This window comes from Myxocyprinus asiaticus, chromosome 30 (assembly GCF_019703515.2).
Source record: "Myxocyprinus asiaticus isolate MX2 ecotype Aquarium Trade chromosome 30, UBuf_Myxa_2, whole genome shotgun sequence".
Classification (NCBI taxonomy): domain Eukaryota; kingdom Metazoa; phylum Chordata; class Actinopteri; order Cypriniformes; family Catostomidae; genus Myxocyprinus; species Myxocyprinus asiaticus.
The window spans coordinates 24517759-24541180 of record NC_059373.1 but is presented as its reverse complement, the minus strand read 5'-3'; the positions used below and the strand labels follow the sequence as shown (position 1 = coordinate 24541180).

At 37.7% G+C, this 23422-nt stretch overlaps 1 protein-coding gene across 1 annotated transcript in view; it reads right to left on the bottom strand.

The window, feature by feature from the left end:
- The window catches only part of LOC127420803 (CUB and sushi domain-containing protein 2-like), a 491575-nt gene that overhangs the window by 328384 nt on the left and 139769 nt on the right, over positions 1 to 23422 (bottom strand). The window contains exon 5 of the mRNA XM_051663350.1: positions 8448 to 8655. Coding sequence (XP_051519310.1) covers positions 8448 to 8655 — 208 coding nt within the window. The remainder of the gene's footprint in view (positions 1 to 8447; positions 8656 to 23422) is intronic.

Genomic DNA, 23422 nt, shown 5'->3' with positions numbered 1-23422 from the left:
ACATTAGACAAGACAGTTGAGAGGTGGCAATTAGATCCAATTAGTTAATTTAGACGCAGCTACAGACCCATGAATCGTTAATGGCTGGATTCATCATGTGCAGAAATCTGCTTCTTGTGGTGTTGGGCAAACAGTTATATTTATCAAGTGGGATACACATTATGCTATGTTAATGTTACTGCTGTTCAGTGGCACAGTGCTAAAGGAGATAAAGAGGGAATGAGGGGCTCTTCGGAGTGATTTATGGCTAACCCTGCTGCCCTGCTCAATATATGCCAGCAGCTGACTGAGTGTCCAATGTTGTTTGCTGGCCCTTGCGCAGGATACAGACACGTCTCATGCCAATCAAATGCTCAGTGTGATAGAAACAGGTCCTGAAAAGGAGCAGCACTGTTTTTCTCCCCGATCGCTTGCAAATTGATTTATTCATTCAGCCTTTGACTTCATTCCTTCCAGGGGCATGAGTATCTGTCTAAATTGTTGATCACGTCATATGTGGGACCACTGTTTATCAGAGTAATGCAACTTTTACATCCTTGTATCCACATCTGTAAATCATCCTACTCAGTTCTATCCAGACTGCCAGCTACAAATAATACACTAAGGCTCAATTTACTAAGCTCCCAAATAACGGGTACTAATTTGCTTGGGCAATCTATGAAATTGCGTGTGCACGTCTTGGGCGTGTTGCAGGTGATTTACTAAGAAAAACCATGCAAATAACTACATGTGCAAATATTTTAGACACACCGTCCAAAGGGAGACTTTTGCGTGGGATAATTGCACCAAATGCATGTGCACCTACATTACGGCTCTCACTAGATCCCATTTTATTTTTTTATTCAATATTTATTCAATATTTAGCAAGTGTAGTGCAGTTGATGAGAAAACCTGTATTACACTCTTCTCTTGAAATGTATCAGAACGATTACGGAGTGGAGGAAAAAATCGCTTCAATTTATAATTCAACAAAGAAAATAAAATACAGTATTATGTACATGTTAAGCCATCGCACCACTGGTGCATTCTAAAACAGAATCTGAATTTCAAACCGCAGATATCTTGACCATGGTGAAGTTGCACTCGGGAGACATGGGAGGCTTCACGAGAGAGAAGGAACGCCCACAACTTGTTTCGCAGGGGGAAAGACACATCTGTTTGGTGTGGGTCTATCAGGCGCACCGACCCACTTCGATCGAACACTGGAGAGAAAAGCAACTTAGAATATTTTGCCAGTTAAAAATAATGTTTAAAACATTGAAATATGACATACTTTGGGCATCAATTGTTAGTAGTCTTTTTTTTTTTTTTATCTTAGAATTTAGAGTTGAATGATCATCAGAAGACCTATGTTATCAGTTATGATTTCAAGTTCTAAAATAACCAAATAAAGATATCTTTATTTTAATTTTATGAAAGAATAATTTTATATCACATTAATGTGTATCAAAAATGGGTTTTCTATGTATTCTGCATTTTTAAAGTCTCTGTTTTGCCACAATGACAGCATGATACACAGTGCAAATCAGACTAAAACCTGCCTTTCATTTGTATTAATTTGCTCTTGCAGTTTGTGTTTCTGAAATGACTTTCAGGCTTGATAAATCACTTTGCAGGATCAATTGAATTCATTTGTATCGACACCGCCCTTTTTTCTGCTCATTTGGAGGCACGCCTCTTAACTGCATATTCATTTTGGGAAAATGTGCAAAAATTACGAAGACGTGCTATTTTGCGCATCTGAACGACACAGTCCTCATAAGACTAGTTACAGTGCATCCGGAAAGTATTCACAGCGCTTCACTTTTTCCATATTTTTTTTATGTTACAGCCTTATTCCAAAATGGATTAAATTCATTATTTTCCTCAAAATTCTACAAACAATACCCCATAATGACAAGGTGAAAGAAGTTTGTTTGAAATCTTTGCAAATTTATTAAAAATAAAAAAACCTCAGGTGCATCCTGTTTCCACTGATCATCCTTGGGATGTTTCTACAACTTGACTGGAGTCCACCTGTGGTAAATTCAGTTGATTGGACATGATTTGGAAAGGCACACACCTGTCTATATAAGGTCCCACAGTTAACAGTGCATGTCAGAGCACAAACCAAGCCATGAAGTCCAAGGAATTGTCTGTAGACCTCCAAGACAGGATTGTATCAAGGCACAGATCTGGGGAAGGGTACAGAAAAATGTCTGCAGCATTGAAGGTCCCAGTGAGCACAGTGGCCTCCATCATCCATAAATGGAAGAAGTTTGGAACCACCAGGACTCTTCCTAGAGCTGGCTGCCTGGCCAAACTGAGCGATCGGGGGAGAAGGGCCTTCGTCAGGGAGGTGACCAAGAACCCGATGGTCACTCTGACAGAGCTCCAGCATTTCTCTGTGGAGAGAGGAGAAACTTCCAGAAGAACAACCATCTCTGCAGCACTCCACCAATCAGGTCTGTATGGTAGAGTGGCCAGACGGAAGCCACTCCTCAGTAAAAGGCACATGACAGCCCGCCTGGAGTTTGCCAAAAGGCAGCTGAAGGACTCACAAACCATGAGAAACAAAGACTGAACTCTTTGGCCATAATGGCAAGCGTCATGTCTGGAGGAAACCAGGCACTGCTCATCACCTGGCCAATCCCATCCCTACAGTGAAGCATGGTGGTGGCAGCATCATGCTGTGGGGATGTTTTTCAGTGGCAGGAAGTGGGAGACTAGTCAGGATCAAGGGAAAGATTAATGCAGCAATGTACAGAGACATCCTTGATGAAAACCTGCTCCAGAGCGCTCTGGACCTCAGACTGGGGTGAAGGTTCATCTTCCAACAGGACAACGACCCTAAGCACACAGCCAAAATAACAAAGGAGTGGCTAGGGGACAGCTCTGTGAATGTCTTGAGTGGCCCAGCCAGAGCCCAGACTTGAACCCGATTGAACATCTCTGGAGAGATCTGAAAATGGTTGTGCACCGATGCTCCCCATCCAACCTGATGGAGCTTGAGAGGTCCTGCAAAGAAGAATGGGAGAAACTGCCCAAAAATAGGTGTGCCAAGCTTGTAGCATCATACTCAGAAAGACTTGAGGTTGTAATTGGTGCCAAAGGTGCTTCAAAAAAGTATTGAGCAAAGGCTGTGGATACTTATGTACATGTGACTTTTTTCATTTTTATTTTTAATAAATTTGCAAAGATTTCAAACAAACTTCTTTCACCTTGTCATTATGGGGTATTGTTTGTAGAATTTTGAGGAAAATAATGAATTTAATCCATTTTGGAATAAGGCTGTAACATAACAAAATGTGGAAAAAGTGAAGCGCTGTGAATACTTTCCGGATGCACTGTATATCAGCTAGTTGACCAGCTTGGAAATTTTTTGCACATGCAATCATGTTTGCACGTGTTTTTTATACACGCAAACATTTAGCAAATCGGGGCCTAAGTGGACAAACATCTATGGACACCCCCTTCTGTACCAGTAATTTAAGTGATGAAAAGTCTTAATACATAAAATTGCATTCTAAAACATTGTGTGATTCTAATTTTGAGGCAATATTTTGGGAAGGGCCCTTGTCTGTTCCAGCATGACAATGGTCCTGTGCACAAAGTGAGCTTCATAAAGAAATGGTTTACCAAGTGCAATATGGAAGAACTTGACTGCAACTGTCAAGTTGTTGAAGATGTTGAAACCAACATCTTATGGAGTTTTGTGTTCCTTGCCACAGTCATCTTCGGCTTGCTCACTGGGGTTCTAAATGCAATTATTATTTACTTATTTATTTTTATACACAACTTACAATCATATTTAATCAAATTACACAATGATGACTCTTAGAATTTATAGGTATTACAGATTCATTTTCAGTTAAAGCATGATTTTCTGTAAAGCTGCTTCGAAACAATGTGTGCTGTGAAAAGCGCTATACAAATAAAAATAACTTGACTTGACTTGACTGGCCTGCACAAAACAGCATCTCTGCATAGCCTTCTGAAGGATCCCAACATGGCTAATTGAAACGAAATTCCTGAAGGGAATTTTTATGTAAGTGCTTGTATACTCAGCCGTTTTAATAGCAAAATGAACCACGATCATGACTCCAATATTGTATATCTTGCAATATCGGATCGTGCTTATTACATGGTAACTTACCAAAGAAATGCATTATTCCCCAAAACAATTTGATTTGCGATTAAATGATTTAAATAGGATACAAGATCGCGGAGGCAAGAGGGGTGTTTGCGCTGCAATAATGTTAGCCAATCATAACAGTAGCCGTATCTTAAAGCGGTAGAACACAGAAACAGAGCGTTTCAGACAGAGCTCCAGAAAAAGGGGTAATGTAATACTATATTATGACTGTTTATTGTGCAAAAAATTTACTAACACTCTATGTAAACTTCAAAGAAGAAAAGAAAATTGCATGACCTATTTAAATCAACCCTTAGATAACATCACTGATGCTTCTAGCAGATATAAATAAATAAATAAAAAATAAACAATCTTCCGCAATCTTCTTTCACTCATCCAAGGCCAAACTGTCCTTGCTTACAATATGGTGCTTTGCAGTGACTGGCCCTTTTTTGACAGTGACTGTCATTCCTTGTACTCTGTTTCTTTGTTTTGGTGCATTTGCATTAGTTAATTGCCCACAAAATTTAGTGACATGGTGCTGGATGGGTCATTCCTGCTTTATTTACACTCCATGAGGCTTCTAGAACATGCCAAGGTCAACCGACACCATCATCTCCATTCTCTCTCTCTCCGTCTGCTCACTCCTCACCCTCTGTTAACTGCCTTTTTAATTAAGGGATCTGCTGTGACCCCATGTATGGTGGCAGATAGGGGACCAGAAGGGACAGAGAAATGAGGGCAAGAGAGAAGTGGGGTCTATTGATCGCAAGAACAACCTTTCCCCAGAACTATCTGTACTCCTCTGCTGACCCTCAGAGAGTGTGACAGAGAAGCAGACAAGCATCCAAGCTTCACAGCATCTGTGTGGGGTGTCACAGCTCAATAAGACCAGCGCATGTTTAAGGCTGGACCAGAGCAGCAGGGAGGCTTTTTGCACCACTCGAAAAGGGCTTCTCTAATTGGTTTACAGCTGTAAGGTGTTAATTTGCATGTCAGCTTCTCTACCTCAGTGTTCCGAATGTGTCTGAACGGTTAAAGTAGTTGCTATGGTCTCAAACAAAGTCCCCAAGTATTTCATGCTGCTCCAATTAGCCACTAGTTTATTGGGAAGACTGTGTCAATCTTAACTTAGTAGAGGCTGACATATTAAGGGTATTTCACACTGCCCCAACATTTCAAATCAGCCTAAATTTGGCTGTTGTGTGTAGAATGTTGGACTTGTTGGACTCAGACTTGTCACTGTCACACAGTCACACAAACACCTCCAACAACCATCTTTGCTGGAGCAGTGTAATTTAGCCTTAACAGTTACAACAAAAACTTGTGATTTAGCTTGACATTTTCTCTCAAGGGACCTGGTTCGGATATTATGTTTTAGTTTAAAGCCTTCCGAGTCTTCACAGGATAAAAAAAAAAAAAAAAGTTAAAATTTCTGTGCCACAAGCATCTCCAAAGAGAGATCTTACCATTGTTTTATTATCTCACACTGGACTGTCATAAATTATATTCTCTTAATAACACACTGGCAACTGACTATCAACCAACAGCCTGAATGTCTGAATGTTTTTATTGAATAATGTGTATCTATATTGTGTGTATTGTATACTGTACAGTGTATATTATTATTTGTATATTGTGTTGTGTGTAATTATGTGTATATTAGACTTTAAATTGTGTTGTGTAAATTTGATGTTTATTGTAGATTGGTATATGTTTCATCACTGTCACGACTACTATGTTGCTCGGAACTGCACCCAAGAATTTCACACACTATTGTTATTGTGTGGCAATAAAAGTGATTTGATTTTATTTGATTTTGTTTACCAGTGGTTGTAAAAAAAAATAAAAACATAAATAAATAAACCAAAAAATAACAACGTTTATTATTATTATTATTATTATGTTTTTTTTTTATTTATTTTTTTTTTTAAATACATTTTCTTATACCATCTGTATTTGCAGAGACAGTTATAAGTAAGCTATCCATAGGATAATTTCCATCAAAAGTGTAAACACTAGCACTCTCTCTCTCTCTCTCTCTCTCTCTCTCTCTCTCTCTCTCTCTCTCTCTTATTCACTCCCTTCTCCCTTAAGTTTTCACAATACTAGAGAAAGATCTATCAAACAATTTTGGTCCAGATGTCACCTTTTTGCTTATGAACCAGTTCAAAGCAATCTCTCATGTCTCCTTTCCTTACCAGAGCAACTCTTTTCTCTCATTGCACACCTTCCCATTGCCAATCCCATAGCAAAGAAAACACACAAAAGATATTCTCTTTAACATCTCAGGTGCTTCTCCTAGACAGCAATATGATTAATTAAAACAGAGTTTCCCAAATAGGGGAACGAGAGGCAAGTCTAGGGGGTTTGTGAGAGAGTGAAGAGGTTGTATACCGAAATATTTCAGTCATTTTCCGGATTTTAAAAACATTGACAGATAATTCCAATATGTTGTCCATAATTTGACACACACACACACACAAACACACACACACACACACACAAACAACAAGAAAGAACACACCAAGCATGTCAATTTTCTTTTTAGCCATCCTTGGGTATATGGGGATTCCCTCTCTCTCTACCTGTGCATGCCCTCATCTAAAACACAGTGAGCAAATGGCACTTTTCAATGCAAAAGTAAATTACGCACTACTCTCCATTCAACATTGTGACATAGCATAATTACTTTCATTATCAGCAAAACAATTGTATTTTATAGTAACCTTAGAGTCATTAACCTGACATTGTTTGCCCTGCAGTCCTGAAAAGCAATATGTGATGGCTGTACCTCCTTAGGCTCTACTGCTGGGCCTACTGGTTGACAGAGGCTTCCGCTGGGTCTTAATATAGCCACAATTTTATGCGGACAACAACTTCTCCCTTGCATGGCTGCCAACACTCTTAAAATATAATGTATACGTTCCTAAAAATATAAATATAATATTTAATTTCCTAAAGTATTTCTATAAATAAGGGGGACATGTTACAAAATAGTTGCTACAGACCTGGCTTTGCAACCTTTATTATTTTTTTTTTATTATTTTTTTTATTTTATTTTTTTATGTAAATATTGGCTATATCATATCAATATATCAAATGTACTGTGGAATGACATATGTTTATAAAATTACCAGGAAAATATAAACAGATAAAATTTTTGTCAATTTGACTACTGTGACAGATAATTATGATATGCAGGCTAGTGCGGTCTCTCATTGGAATAGAAATGTAAATTGTGAATTAAATTAAATAAAATGTATGAATATACTAAGAAAGGACAACAGATAAATTAAAGGTTCATTAAAATATAAATAAATATGAAGTGCAAAGTTGTAAAATTAATTATATTCTGAAAGGTTAACATTTCTTTACATTTCAGGGGGGTAAATAATTTAGGTCAACACTTTTTCTCAAGTCTCCAGCTTATAAGCATTTCCTGCTGAGAAAAAGACACTAGCAAACTCATAGCAGTCTCCTCTAAAGTTTCAGAAGATATCTCAACCATGTCTAAATATTTGCCAAGATTCCAAAGTCTGCAATCAAAAGTTTTTTACTCTGACTTCCAGAAATGTTAGTCTAAATTAAAGGGGTCATGGGGAATAAAATTGTCCTTGATCTTTTGGCATACAAGAGGACATTGTACTATATAAACATCCTGTAAGTTTCAGAACTCAAATCTTCCTCCTCATTGCAAAAAGAGCATTTGTTGGAACAAAGCTACCAAAACGACTCGTTCTCTACTTCTCCCATATTGTGATGTCACACTGTAGACATCTGCATCTGACTGCCTCCACAACAACACATCAACATCTATTTTACCTTATCACTTCCATAGCCCTCCCAGTATTGGTGAGCAGTAAGATGGCACGGATAGAGCAGGTCAGTCAAGAACAGAGAGCCAGTAATAACAGTGGGCATTTACTGTCAAGTCTTAAAGGAGAAGGAGCACCAAAACTGAGCGTTTCTGACAGAGGGCCAAATGAGGGTGGAAACGATCATGTTTTACAAATTAATGTAAAAAATTTTGTACAAAAAAAGTTACTAACATTATAAATTAATCTCAACGAACATATACAAATAATAATATAAAATCCATGTCATAACCCCTTTAATACATAAATGAAATGTCTCGATTATGTCTCCTAAGCCATGAAAGAGCAACATCTGAGCAAAAAAACAAACAAACAAAAAAGCTTCTGGCATAGCATTATAGCAAGCACCTGCACTCATTAGCACTGGGTTTCACAAGCCATATTTGTAGGTTTCCTCAGTGAAGCCTCAGGTGGACCTCATTTATCAGAAATCAAAACCATGATTGGGCACTCACCACTGGGAGGATCCTTCTGTGCCGGTTATCTCCAGAACATCATAGTCCTCTTCCAACTGAAAGTCAGAGAAGACCAGAGCGATGGTGTCACCTGGCTCAGCCAGCACAGTCCAGGTGCAGTCCGCATTGTTGTTATACTCCTGCGGGTAGTTTGGACTGGTGATGACACCACTCTGACCCCGTAGTGTGCCGCCACATCCATCGTCCGCTGTGAAGAGTTCACATGCAAATACACAGATAAATAAACATGTATTAAATAATAAAAAAAAGTAAATGAATATATTAAATGATGACAGAATTTACATTTTTGGGCAAAACACTCCTTTAAATACATTTTCACTTTTAGATATAACTTTTAGATCTTTCCGAGGAGCCATTTAATTAAACCATGGGGTGAAAAATTAGATAAGAATTAGATAAAGATAAGACACTCTGACACGTGGTGGGGGTCTTGAGGTTTCAGGCAACACTTGCAGGCCAGTGATGCAACATGCAGTAACATGGGTGTAATTCATTGAGATAAATGTAAAATAATTTTAATTATGTGTACTCATACTATCCTTCTTAAAAATTGTGCTAAGGAGGCAATTGGATAACAAACAGGCACTTAGAGGCAGCTGTGGTAATTGAGCCCCCTGGCTCCCCCAACTTTCCTTAGTGAATCAAATGCAATATCTCTCTCCTTCTCTCTCCGCCTTTAGCCTTTATGCTCAGTGTCAATGTCTGACAGCGAGTCCGTGAGGTGAGGAAAAAGAGCCAAGCCAACTGAGGGTGAAAGGAAAACAACAGACCAGCTCTCTTCCCTCCCCTTGTCTCACTGTGCATCCATCCCCTGAGAGAGAGAGAGCGAGAAATCAAAACTTTTGACACAAAGAAAAGTTAAGTCTGGATACCTGACCTCTTTTTCAAAGAATTCATTCCACGTTACCACCTGAAGAGGCACTGTCTCTAGCATGACACAAAGATAGAAATAAACTACAGATGATCAGATGCCATCTAAAAGTTGTTTTTTAGCTGACAGGTTGGAAAAATGTCTGAGGAAATCTGGAAATGTAACATCTGAGGCGAGTTGAAACATACAGTATGGCATAACCTGTACTGAAACTAGGGATGCACAACTACTAATTTTTACTAGTAGATAAGTCTTCCACAAAATAAGTGTGCTAGTTGACTAGTCAGTGGGTCAATGTTTTCTTTATGTAAATTACACAAAATCTGCTGCGCATCATCAGTTGCTTTTGCTGTTTCTGTCAAGTGCAGCGTTGTGTTAACAGAGTGTGTGAGTGGAGAGAATGCCCGTGCAGCTTCGATGATGTGGGCAAGAAACGTAAGCTTTTAATTTCTGACAGACTGTGGATGACACTAGATTAGTTTCAGGTCGGTTAAAAATGATTTTGGGTTGCACGAGTTCACTTTAAATGAATTCAGATGTCAGACCATCTCCGATGTCCACAGTATGGTTCACTGACTTTGTGGACACCAAGTTCACTTTATTTCACTTTCGTAATTCCAAATATATTTTGGCGCACTGTTAGGCCAATAGGAAGTAGATCGGTTTGGCAGTGACCTCTCTGTGGGCAGTGCTTTGTACATAGCTACACTGAATATTCACAATTTTGTGAATTTTAAACTTTATAACTTCACTCTCCCAGAGCAAGGAGTGCCATATAAAAAAGAGGCTGCTTGGGAAATAGTATTTTGCGAATGTAAGGGATCTACGGGTTCAGGTATGGAAAGGAGGAGACGGGGAGCAGTGACACACTTAAGGTAGGCTTTTATTTTCTGCCTTCAACACTCTTATGTGCACTTTTCTCAGTGCTTTCCTAAGTTCAGTGTAACAAAACTCTGTCAACATAAACTTCTAGAAGTCTTCAGTTTCCTAACACTCAAACATAAAACACTCAGTAAGACACGGCAGCTGCTACACTCTAGTGTCGTTCTCTCTCTCCCTTCCTCTGGCGTGTTCGGCTCTTTTAAGGGGTCTCTCCGCTATCACTATAATAAGAAACAGCTGTTAGAAATTATGTCAACCATCTTGACAAGTCACACCACTCCCTCTCTCCCCCAGACAGATACATGACTACGCCCCCATCGCCACAGCGAGTTTCGCAAAAAATTGTGCGGGTCTCATATGCTTAACATCCGCCCACACTTTATTTGCTTACAAAATTTTGACATACAAAGATAAATGTAGAGCCTTAAGTATTTTACAACCCTGCTCCTGGAGGTCCCCCAACACTACATTTTGAATGTCTCCCTTATCTAACAATCATCTTGGTTGTGTGAAACGTAACCCTGGTTCCCTGAGTGGGAACGAGACGCTGCATAATCGCATGGGACACGCCCTGAGTGTCATGTGGTCTGAAGCCCTTGTACAATCACGGCAATTTATTGGATGGTGGCGCTTAAGTGACGCCCCTAGGGAGCTACATCACGGGCTACATAAAAGTGCTTGCTTTGGCACCATCGAGTCAGATTTTCTGCAGGAAGATGATGCGCTTGGTTGGACTGCAAAACCATCGTGTGTAGATCCAACAGCTGACTGAAAAGAGCGACATCCATGCCACCACAGAAAAATTGAGCAGAGATAGCAGTGCATGACTCTTGTCTCACAAGAACGCACGTGTGGTCTACGAACAGGCGAAAGATAAAACAAACAAGTTAAAATATATTGCATCTCCTGATAGAATCCCGAAAGAATAATGGCACCGACAAAGCACTCCACGCATTGGTTCACCATCACTCCGTTGGGGAATATTCTCTTATTCCAGACCCCTCGTTCTGTGGCTGGGCTCACCGGCCCATGCATGATCCCTTCCACCATGAGCAGTTCACTTCGAACGGGGAAGGGAGAGAGAGAGAGAAAGGCCGAGGCCGCTCCTCCATTGCCTTTTCATGTGCATTCTCACAGAATGACACAGAAAAAGACAATAAGGACAAAGGGGCCAATTTGTTCCTTATCTGCAAACGATGAATTCTCTCATACAGCATTTTTTTTAATGGCGACATGGTAACTTTTTTGCATGCTTTGTTCATCAGAAAATGGCTGCTGATCTAGGCCTTAGAGCATGTCTGACGAGACTTGCGCTTTCACTCAGGGGGAGGGTGACAAACACGAGGAAGAACCTGATGTTCACACTCCAAACTTCTCAGACACAAAGCCTAAATCCCAAATGGCTTCCACACATGGAGCTCCAAATCTGGAGGCCGTGTAATTGGAACAAGTGGGGATAACACCTTGTGGTGAGAAATTGCGCGCATCGAAAAGTGCAGCTGTCCCCGTCTGACCCTTGTAATGTTTGGGAATAAAAAACACATTAAAATTGCTCTGAAACTTACGCTGTATAAACAATGTCCTTACGTGTTCACCACTCAAAAGGGAGGATTAATAATCCTCGCTTCGACGTGAGTCGCTGGAACAAACACGGGCTTACACAAAATCGTGCACCGAAGAAAAGAAAATCTGACTCAATGGCAACAAAGCGAGCACTTTTATGGAGCCCATGACGTAGCTCCCTAGGGGAGTCACTTAAGCGCCACCAGCCAATAAATTGCCGTGATTGTACAAGGGCTTCAGACCACGTGACACTCAGGGCATGTCCCAATAAAATTACGCAGCTTGAGTTCCTACGAAAGGGAACCTCGTTCAGTTCTTTAAGCACTCTTTCTGTGGCACTTTGAAAAAGTATCTGTTTGTTTAGATTTTGCTTCCTGCTTAGACCCAGCCCAACAATGATATTCAACCAATGGTGTGAGTTAGGGGGCAGGACTATCTCTTTGTATGACCAACGGAAGACAGGGGCATTTTCAGAAAGATGTTTTAAAAACAAACTGTATTTTTTCAATTCAGTTTGTTGGCGCTAGGGTCTTAGGAATTGCATACTTCAGCTTAATAATATACAGAGGAATATACCGAGTTCAATACAAGTTAAGCTCTATCAACATAATTCGATGGCATAATGTTGATTACAACAAAAATGTATTTCGACTCGTCCCTCCTTTTCTTTAAAAAAAAAAAAAAAAAACAGTTTAGGTTACAGTGAGGCACTTACAATGGAAGTGAATGGGGCAATTTTTTTGGAGGCTTACAGGCAGACATGTGAAATTCACTTAAATTAATTCTGTAAAAAAAATAAAAAATAAAAAATAATATATATATATATATATATATATATATATATATATATATATATATATATATATATATATATATTGTATTGTATTGTTTGAGCTGCAAAGTTGTTTAAATCATCATTTTTACAGTCGTTTTAGTGTTTTAGGGTCTGTTGACATTAAATCGTCATGGCAAGAAGTTGTAAAATTAGCTATAACTTTACAGAGAAAAGGTTAGTAAGCAATTTCATCACACTAAAATCATGTTAACACGTATATTGTGGATATACTTTTGAAATTGTGAATATTTTAACGTTTATTGTCCACATTCACTTACAGTGTAAGTTTGCTTCTGGAACCCAGATTATTTATTTATTTTTTATTTTTTTGTATTTTTTTTTTTTCATTATTATTTTTTTATTTATTCATTTATTTATTTGTGGTAATCAGTGTAATGTAACAAATCCTGTTTATTGAGCTTAACGTAATGAACGTGGGATATTTCTTTAAAGCTGCACTAGTAACTTTGTGCTCTCTAGTGACATCTGAGGTTGAAATTAAAAATTGCAAGTAATTTGCAGAAGAACATTTTATGTCCATCATGTTTCGACACTGCTCTTCTGGCGGAATGATTTGAGTTTACCTTGACAACACCTGTGTGCTCATGACTGGAAGATATTCATAGCCGGAGTCATAACGTGCTATGTTCATGTTGATATTATTATGTTATATGATTAAACATTTAAAATTAAATATTACTTGCTTTGATGAAGATAAACAACACTCTTATTTACATATTTTGCATGAAAGAATTGTACACTTTTCTGACACTACACTCAAAGTGCTTTTACACAGAGAACAGGGGACTCTCCTCAATCACCACCAGTTACCAGTACATTTTAATTTGAAATATTCATTACTTCATTACTTTTACATTATTAATCTAGTCAACGAAATCACTGACGTTAGTTGACGAAAATTTTTTTTTTTGATTTTGTCAACGATTATGAAGACGAGACAAAAAATGAACATATCATGATGATAATTAAATTATTTTATTAAAGCATACTGTTGATGAAAATATGACGATAACAATTACAGTATACTGCAAGATATTAACAGTGCAAGATATAAACAGAAGAAACATCTTGAGAATCTGTAAATAGAAGAGGAAACAAACGAACACGTGAACTTGAACTAAATGACCCGTCAGAATATGTGTAATTCTGTCTATTCCTTATTTCAGGAGCTCAGGTTTTTCACAACAAGGACAGTAGGCCTATGTACATTTATAATGTATGTTTGATACGTTTACATTATAAAATGTTTATACATTCTGAATATTTGATAAAAGTTTGGTTTGCTACAGTTTGACACTTTTTTTGTTCATCATTTTTTATATCATCAAGTAAAAGATATTCGTTGACTAAAATGTTATGTTATTTTTGTCAGAGTAAAACTGACTAAAATGAATGAATATGACATGGCGAAATATTGACTATTTTTAAAAGACATTTTCGTCAAAAGACTAAAACTGTAACTAAAACGAAAAATTGAAAAAATGAACATGGCAGTTGATAAAGCAGGTGAAACTGTAAGCCTAATTACACTAAAACTAAACTACACTGTAAACTAAAAATATAAAATAAGCAAAAATGGGGATAAAATATACTTTATTAAATGTCATACATAATATATTAAAAGTCAAACGTATTAGTAAACATGCACAGTAACTTCCCCTGACAACGGATCACGATCGGTAAACACACGGGTAATGTTTGATTCATAAAAGCATTACCCCTACCAGACAACATACTGTTTCCAAGCATTAGAGCAGGTAAACAACTTTGCCAAAACAGATAACAGATAAAAATACATCCAGACTGCAGCGATGCAGTTCTGAACTGTGAGTTTGACCTGAACACCGTCCTCAGATGGAACACGTGACAGCTGGTACTTCTTTCCTGTGTTTAAGGACATGACATCATGGTGCAAAGAGGAACGACATAAGCCAGCGATTTCGCGCCAAATCCGACCCCACAGCTCAAAATATGAATTATTTTTATAGGCTTACCAAAATGAATCAGGGTAAGGTAAGGACACTGATTGTTTGGGTCCTTAAACAATAATGGCAATTTGTTCAGTTTTAACCAAAAAATCTTAAATAGCACAGCTTTAAATTATGTGTTAGATTATGGACCCATCCAAAATATGTAGCATTGATGAGCTTCCAGGAATAGGGTTGGGAAACACCTCCCTAACTGAAAACAGAGATGTTTTTGAACTGTGTAGAGTAGTCAATATTTGGTCACCTCAGAGTGTGCTTATGTCAAGATCACATACACATATGCACAAGAAAGCCAAGCAGGCCTTTTAATCACACTTAAAAAAGGGGCATGTAATGACATCTCTTCCCTGAGAACCCTCCAGTCTGATAGCTGCAGAAGAATTCTGAATTATGGGTGCATGCCAAGTGGATGATATGTTGCCTTCCAGGCAAGTAAAGGAGCAAACAGCCTCAGTGCGATTGAGTGATGCATAATGATAACTAGGAGGCTCTCTGGGGTAAAAGAAGGGTTGAGGGGTGGAAAGAGAGAGAGAGAGAGAGAGAGAATGATAGTGACGGGAGATTTGTTTAAGGGGGCGTTTGAGTTGCCGTTTGTGTGTGTGTTTGAGAGAGAGGAAGAGGAGACAACATGAGAAAGTGAGTCATAACACCTACCTTGCAGGAAAATTTCTATAGCTCCAACTAAATAAACAATCTCTCTGTCAGTGTGAGAGCAGAGAATGTGGATATGTTTCAGACAGGTGAAGAATCTCCATGTCACTGATGGGTGATGAGTTCCCCTCTGACAGGCCGGCATGGGATTCATTAGCGGTGACTGGCTAATCGCATGATTTCTTTTCTGTGAATGGAGAATGGAGCGGAGGACCTGGGCCCTGTCAGTTTTCCGTAGGATCTGTCACTCTTACAATTCCCCGGAGAGACAGAGAGCATATGTGGGGAAAAGTGTCTGAGAGCTCTCGAAACAGAGGAATGGAAAGCAGAATGGAGAGAGGGAGGGCTCGAGTCAGGACCAGCCATTGGTATTCCAGCCAAGAGTTCCCTTCACACATCAAGAGAACACGCCGATCACTGGCCTCAGATATGCCTCTCAGTTTGGTTGTTTGATCTTAGAGAGACTTTGTGACTTCATGTTTGAACTTCTAATATCAGAAAGGCTTTTGAAAAATAATTTTGTATTTACCTAAAAAAATAATAATACAAAATGTAAACCAGATTGACATTTTCTGAAGGAAATATCAGTGCATGCATGGCACAAAAGGGGTTTTGGCTCTGTGTAAATTAAATGCAACCTTTGATAATTTGCAACATGCCAGAATCAACATGTAGTCACTGTGCATTGTAAAGGCGGCTATAAATGTTAAACTATATGCAAGGAGCACAACAATTCAGTATGTAAACAGATGGTAGAAACAAGCCCAAATGCAATCTATTATGCATTACGATGATGCCATTGCTGTCTGTTACGTTTTAACAAACATATCAATGCTAGTCAATGGAAGATTTTCAAACTTTAATCTTAAAGGTATATTCCGGGTTCAATACAAGTTAAGCTTAATCGACAGCATTTGTGGCATAATGTTGATTACCACAAAAATTAATTTAGACTCGTTCCTCCTTTTCTTTAAAAAAAAAACAAAAATCTCGGTTACAGTGAGGCACTTATGGAAATGAATGGGGGCCAATTTTTGAATGTTAAAATACTACATTTTTCAAAAGTATAGCCACAATACATAAACAATATGTGTGTAAACATGATTTTAGTGTGATAAAATCACTTACTAACCATTTCTGTGTAAAGTTATAGCCAATTTCACAACTTGGTTACTGTCATGACTGCTATGTTGCTCGGAACTGCACCCAAGAATTTCACACACTATTGCACTTGTGTATATGGTTGTGTGACAATAAAAGTGATTTGATTTGATTTGACGATATATGTCAGCAACCCTAAAACGGTGGTACAAAAAATTATTTAAACAACATTACAGCTCAAATAATGGATAGAGTGTTTAGAGAGAAAGAAATGAATGTAAATGCTTTTATAAAATGATAAACTTTACATTTATGCCTTTAAACTCTCCAAAAATTGGCCCCATTTACTTCCATTGTAAGTGCCTAACTGTAACCTCGATTTTTGCTTCTTTTTTTTAAGAAAAGGAGGGACGAGTCAGAATTTATGTTTGTTGTAATCAACATTATGCCACAAATGCTGTCGATTGAGCATAACTTGTACTGAAACCAGAATATTCCTTAAATGTAAGGTATAAAGTATAAAATGTATGTGTTAAAAAAAAAAAAAAAAACACACCTCTAGCTAAAATTATACATTATTTAAAATAATAATAATAATCATTTTTAATGGAATCTGTGTGTTTATGTTGGCAGGCTGAATTAATTGCAAAAGTTTAATACATTGCTTAGGACCACATATAACCACAATGTTCACGTAATATCAATATATTGTAATTATCTGTATGGTTACTATAGTCTGTAATGGAATGTTCTGGAAAGTCTGCTGTAGATAGCAACAAAAACATAAAAACATTAAATAATAAATACATTTAAAAAAACATGGCATTTTATTTTATTTTATTTTAATTTATGTATTTATTTTTTTAATTTTTTTGACTTTTTTTCTGATTGTACCATGGTAATACCATTTATTATTTATTTATTTATTTATTTTTATTTATTTATTTTTTTTTTTTTTATGAGCCATGTCATTTTATTAATTTATTATTTTTAATATATACCATGCTAATACTTCGGAGTACCATATAAATACCATGGCACATGGATATGGTAATCATTCAGTGCCATGGTATTTATCAAAGTAACACGGAATTACTACCTGATACCATCATTCCATGTCACTGCCAAAGTACTTTTTTGTAAGTCCGCCCTGTAAACAGAATTTTAGTTTAAATAAATTTGTTCTCCTAATGAACTGACCAAGAAAGTCCTTTCATGTCCAAGTGACTTGTTCAATTGGCTTCGATAAATGTACGATGTGTGATGCATAATGATCTAAGCCCCTACAAAAGATGCTCTGCTTGTGTTTAATGTCTCTCTGAACCGCCTTCTCGAGCTCTGCAGCTGCCATGGTAACACAGCAGAGTGTGGTGTGCATCAGAACCATGAGAACTGACAGCACTGCTCTGATAGAGAAGAAGAGGAAAAATAAGAAGCAAACAAAATGATTTTGGAGGAAGACAAGCTCTTAATCCACTCTCTGAGATTTTAACTTTTCTCTTTCTCCTTTTTGGGACAATCACTCTGTTCAGAGTGCCATAGAAAAGGATGGCACTTTGTATCAGCAGCCCGCCATTTTGACATTTTGAATGCAGAAGACTGAATGTATTCCTACTGTGAGAGTGAATGAGAAAGAGGCATTTGAGAGGTGCATGAAGATACAGATAGTGTGGGAAGTAAATTGGATACTGGAGAGGCTCGGAGGCCAGGGATCTGAATCTATACATTCATTTGAGCTGTTTTTTATTCATATCTGTTAATGTAGGCACATATTTACACTCTGTAGGATACATCAAATATGTCACAATGGAGTTTGTACATTGTGTTTAAATGAACAGAAAGATGTATACTAATGAGGAGAGAGAAGCAAGATGGCTTCTGGAGCATTCTGGCTTGCGACACTGTGTGACTCCAAAGGAAATGTTTTTTAAAGGCAACTGGACTTAGAACTGTCCAAAAAACATGAATTAATAACAGTTCATGGATGTAATTTGACCAAAAATGAATAAATAAAAGTTTGGAAAAGCATTAAAGGGATAGTTCACACAAAAATCTAAATTATGTCATGAATTACTCATCAAAATCTTGCTTCAAACCCTTTTGACATTCTTTCTTGCATGGAAGGCAGATTTATTTATTTAAATTTTTCAAACATCTTTTTGCCATTAAATGACAGTGAATAGTGACTCTGGGCTGTAAAGAAAAAAAAAAAAGTAAACCATGGTAAAAGTAGTTGATATGACGTGCAGTATTGTCCAAGTCTTCTGAAGCCATACAACACACCACTAGAGAAGTGTACAAACACATTAATGATAACTGGTTTTCGGACGCCTTGTGACCAAATGTTATGACATCATGACACAACAACCACAACTGAAAAAGAAAATCTCACAATGACATTGGTGGCATGTTCAGCATTCAAAATCTAACTGACAGGGGTGATTTCATTGTACCATTTGCACACTTAAATGTGATTATCATTATATACTGTATCTATATAATGTCTAAATCCATATCTACTATATCCACCTTTACACTGCATAGTTTCTATGTGATTCTTGTAGACAGTCGACAGAAAACAAGACACATACTGAGTGTCATGAAAACACAAAGCCGCTGTGATGCAGCATTTCACTTAGAAAGAACCAAGAGTAAAACTTTAACTTACATTAAACTTTAAAAGTATTATTTTGCTGTTCTGCAAGGAAATTATATTTATATTTCCTGTAAATGTTTTACACAAATGTTTTACTGGTTAAGTTTGGATGAGTGAACAGCTGGAGACATAGGTGGGAAAGGAACGCAGGAAAGAAGGAGAGTGGATTTTAGTGGAAGGAGGCCGGGGGTGAGGGGAAGGATTTTAAAGACTGGAGAGGTATTAAAAACATGAGAGAGGATGATGTGAAAAAGCAGGAAGAAAGAAAGGATAGTAGGACTTCGCCATTTGCAGGAGTGAGTCTTCTTCTGGCATTGCTTGCCTGAGCATGTGTGTCCTATCGTGGGCTTCCTGTCCCCCAGCCTGGGCACAGATGGCCCTGGTTCATACTGGCCTATAAGAATGCATTCACACTTGATCTGGAGAGACCACAGCTACTGTGCATACCCCCGCATATGTCTTATCCATTATACATGTTATTATCTATAGAATACTCTTTCGTTGTTTCATTAACTGCAAGACTTAATGTGTGGATTGATATGGCACTGTTGTGATTATGTGAATATGCTCCAGTGAACTCATGCATGTCCCGTGTTCACTTATGCATATTTATGAGCCTTAGATTTGTGTATAACAGAATGGGCTTCACATGTCAGCACATGTAATGTCAATGCTGCAAATAAGGCCTCACACTGTGCTAATATTTGGCCTCGATCTGTCAGGGTGTTTTCAGTGTATTATGACGGAGAGCATTTAGATATCCCTCTCCCCCAGACAACAGCTAGAACACTAGCACATGACCCTACTGTCTCAAATAAAATGTCTGTTCGGCTTTCACACCTCAGCAGGTATGACCTTGGGGCTTTCTATTTCGTCTCATTCAGGAAAATTATAACTGTGAAGCAACCTGCTATTAAACACAGGTATGCCTGTCATCTTTAATAAAGACACTAAGTCACCTTTATTCTTAGACTATTTTGAGGAGGTTCCTTATACCAGTGGTTCTCAACCTGTTTGACTCTAAGGCCCCCTACTGCTCGACAGTCTTCACAGGCCCCCTCTTTCCCTCACTTGTGCAAATGAGCGCTCAACTGTGCATTTTTGTGTGGGAGAAATATGTTGTTAGTTTACAAAGTAATCTGACTTCTTTGTGGCTTTTAATAACAAAGAATACATTATTTTGAATAATATTAAGTCATCTTAAGGCCTTCTTGGAAGTTTGCTGAGGCCCCCTGGTTGAGAACCACTTCATTACACAAATTTACCCATTCTGAGGGGATATTTACAATTGGTCAAATCCAGTAGCAGGCCGTGCATTTAAGGTCTAGGCATTCAGTGTGATTCATGCCATTAAGAAAACACAGTTTCACAATGAATAAGACACCCTATGCCTTTGGGCATCATACATTATGTCGCAGCTAACTAGTAATACCAACTGACATTTTAAAAACACATCCACGCACGAAAGCCAGAACTTGAAACGACACTTAATGCTCAAGCAAGCCTAATTTTAACTGCAGCATGACTGTTTTGTGAAATGAACGTCTCCCGAACAGACATTCAAATATCATAATTTTTCATATGAATCTCCCAAGGAGGTCTATAATACCTGGAAAAATCTAGCTAATAATATTTGCGATTTAAATGTTGCTTGCGATAAATTTCGTTTCGTCAGGGTACACGGTTATGCTGCATTCCATTCAAGTTGGATGAGGGATATTCCTGCTTGATAACCATAAATGCATTCCATTCCCCACTCCCGTTAGCTTAGCAGGGGTTTGACTCTCATTAGAAATGTCTCCTAGCAACCCAACTGATAAACAATGCTGCAGCACTAACATTTGTGCTTCAGGTGTACGATTATCAAAAGAGATTATAATTTACCAAGTTTTATACACCTGTTTCTGCAGGCGTTTGTTAAACAAGCTTTAATATCATGTAATGTGGAAACGAACTCATTTATCTATATTACTTAATAAAGTGAATGTTTATCACTTTGTATATCTCCCTGAGTGTCGACATGTTTGTGTGACATCATGCCACTGCATCTCGGTGAAATCGGAGTTGAGAATTTCTGCATGTGCCTACAAGTTGTAATTCTGCCTTAAAGATGCATTTCATTGCACTTTTTCTAGTAGGAAGTTGTAAAATCCAACTTTCCGAGTTTAATGGAACGCAGCACTACTTTTCAAAACTTGATCCGACACTGAATGCTCAAGCAAGCCTAATTTACACTTCTGAAACTCCTGATATTGCTATAACAATGCAAAAAGTACTTACCAATTTACTTGAAGTGAAAATCAGCCCTCATTTCCTGTTTAATAAATTAAGCAATCACACGGACATGCAGAACATCTCGTGTTGTCTTTCTCAACTGCAATACCAGCAGTGATGACAGCCAACTCATCAGACAGCTTGATCTTACGCTCTTCGCTTTCAAATTACATACATCACTTAAAGCATGATTGCTTCACTCAAGGCTAGCTAGAAGGCCTCGACCAGGACATATCCTAAAGACCACACCCACCAAGAACAAATAAATCAATCTGATTGGCTGATGAATCTGACAATCTGACTTTAGATGCCTATTCACTTACACTGTTGAGGGATTCTGAAGAAATTCTGAAGGCCTGACGGGGTGGAGCTCAGACTCATGCGCTGCTTCGTCTAAGGAGCATTCTGACTGGATACATTTTCATTTTAATTAACAATTAATTAACGATTAATTAAGAGTGGAAAACGATTAAAAATACATAGGCAAAAAGGTGATTGAGAATGAAAGGATGAAAAATATTTATTTATTTATTTGGCATATTAGGCCAGCAGAGAAAGCTTTGCTGGCCCTGAGAATTCGCCACTGGTCAAATCATGGGCCTTTTTGCCAATCGTTTAGCTATTGATCGAATTCCTTACAAGACACAATCGAGATGGAAAGCAATTCGATCAAGCGGCATATAAGGCTATGTTCACATAGACTGAACAAATCTGATTTTGTTGGCCTATCTGACTCAAATCCTTTTAAGTTTTTGTAGTCTGAACAGGATAAACACATAAAATCAGACTTTTACATGCCTGATCCAAACTACATCCCTAGGTGATTATAATCAGATTTTTGTTAATGCACCCCAGTCTGAATGGTCAGATCAAATTTCATTTTCGTCACTTGTTGTGGGAGACTGTTTGTTAAATGGTTATTTCACCCAAAAATGAAAATTCTCTCATCATTTACTCACCCTCATGCCATCTCTGATGTGTATGACTTTCTTTCTTCAGCAGAACACAAATGAAGATTTTTCGAAAAATATCTCAGCTCTGTAGGTCCATACAATGCAAGTGGATGGATGGTGATCAGCACTTTGAAGCTCCAAAAAGCACAGACATTCATAGTAAAAGTAATCCATATGACTCCAGTGTTAAATGAATGCCTTCTAAAGTGATATGATTGCTTTGGGTGAGAAACAGATCAATATTTAAGTCTGTTTCACTATACTTGTTTACTTCTGGTCACTCTCCAATGCGTTCATGAGAGGAATCATTTCAAACTGCCTCTCGTTTGACGTAAGCGCGTTGGCACTTTGACATAAGACTTTTACTATTACTGTCTGTGCTTTTTGGAGCTTCAAAGGTCTCATCACCATCCACTTGCATAGTATGGACCTACAGAGCTGAGATATTTCTCTAAAAATCTTTGTTTGTGTTCTGCAGAAGAAAGAAAGTCATAAACATCTGGGATGACATGAGGGTGAGTAAATGATGAGAGGAGTTTATTTTTGGGTGAACTATCCCTTTAAGTCAGGTTTTGTGATGAGAAGACAAATGCTGTATTCCAAATGGCTTACAGTACATTATGTCTTCACAGGGCAGTTTAAATGGAAAATAATAATAATAATAATAATAATAATAATAATAATAATAACAATAATAATAACAAATCAATCAATCAATCAATCAATCAATCAATCAATATTTATTTATAGAGCACATTTAAAAATGACCAAGGTTGACCAAAGTACTGTACAATATAAAAATAATTACTACAATAGATAGAACAGACAACAAAATAAAATCACAAGTACAAAGCGAATTGCAGTAATCTAGACGAGATGTTACAAAGGCGTTTGAAAATTACTCTTGGATAAAAAGGGTTTAACCTTAGTGAGTAGATGAAGGTGGAAAAAGCATGACTTTACAACAGTACTGATCTGCATATCAAATTTTAGATTATTATCAAATTGGACACCCAGGTGATAATAATGAACATGCTGTAGGATCGATAAGAATATAATTTTCAATAAAGTGAGTTCAAAATAACTGTTTCATTACAACTTTCAGCCTTCCGAAACTGTCACAGTGGAAGGTAAAGTCTTTGAGGGGAACAGGGCATAG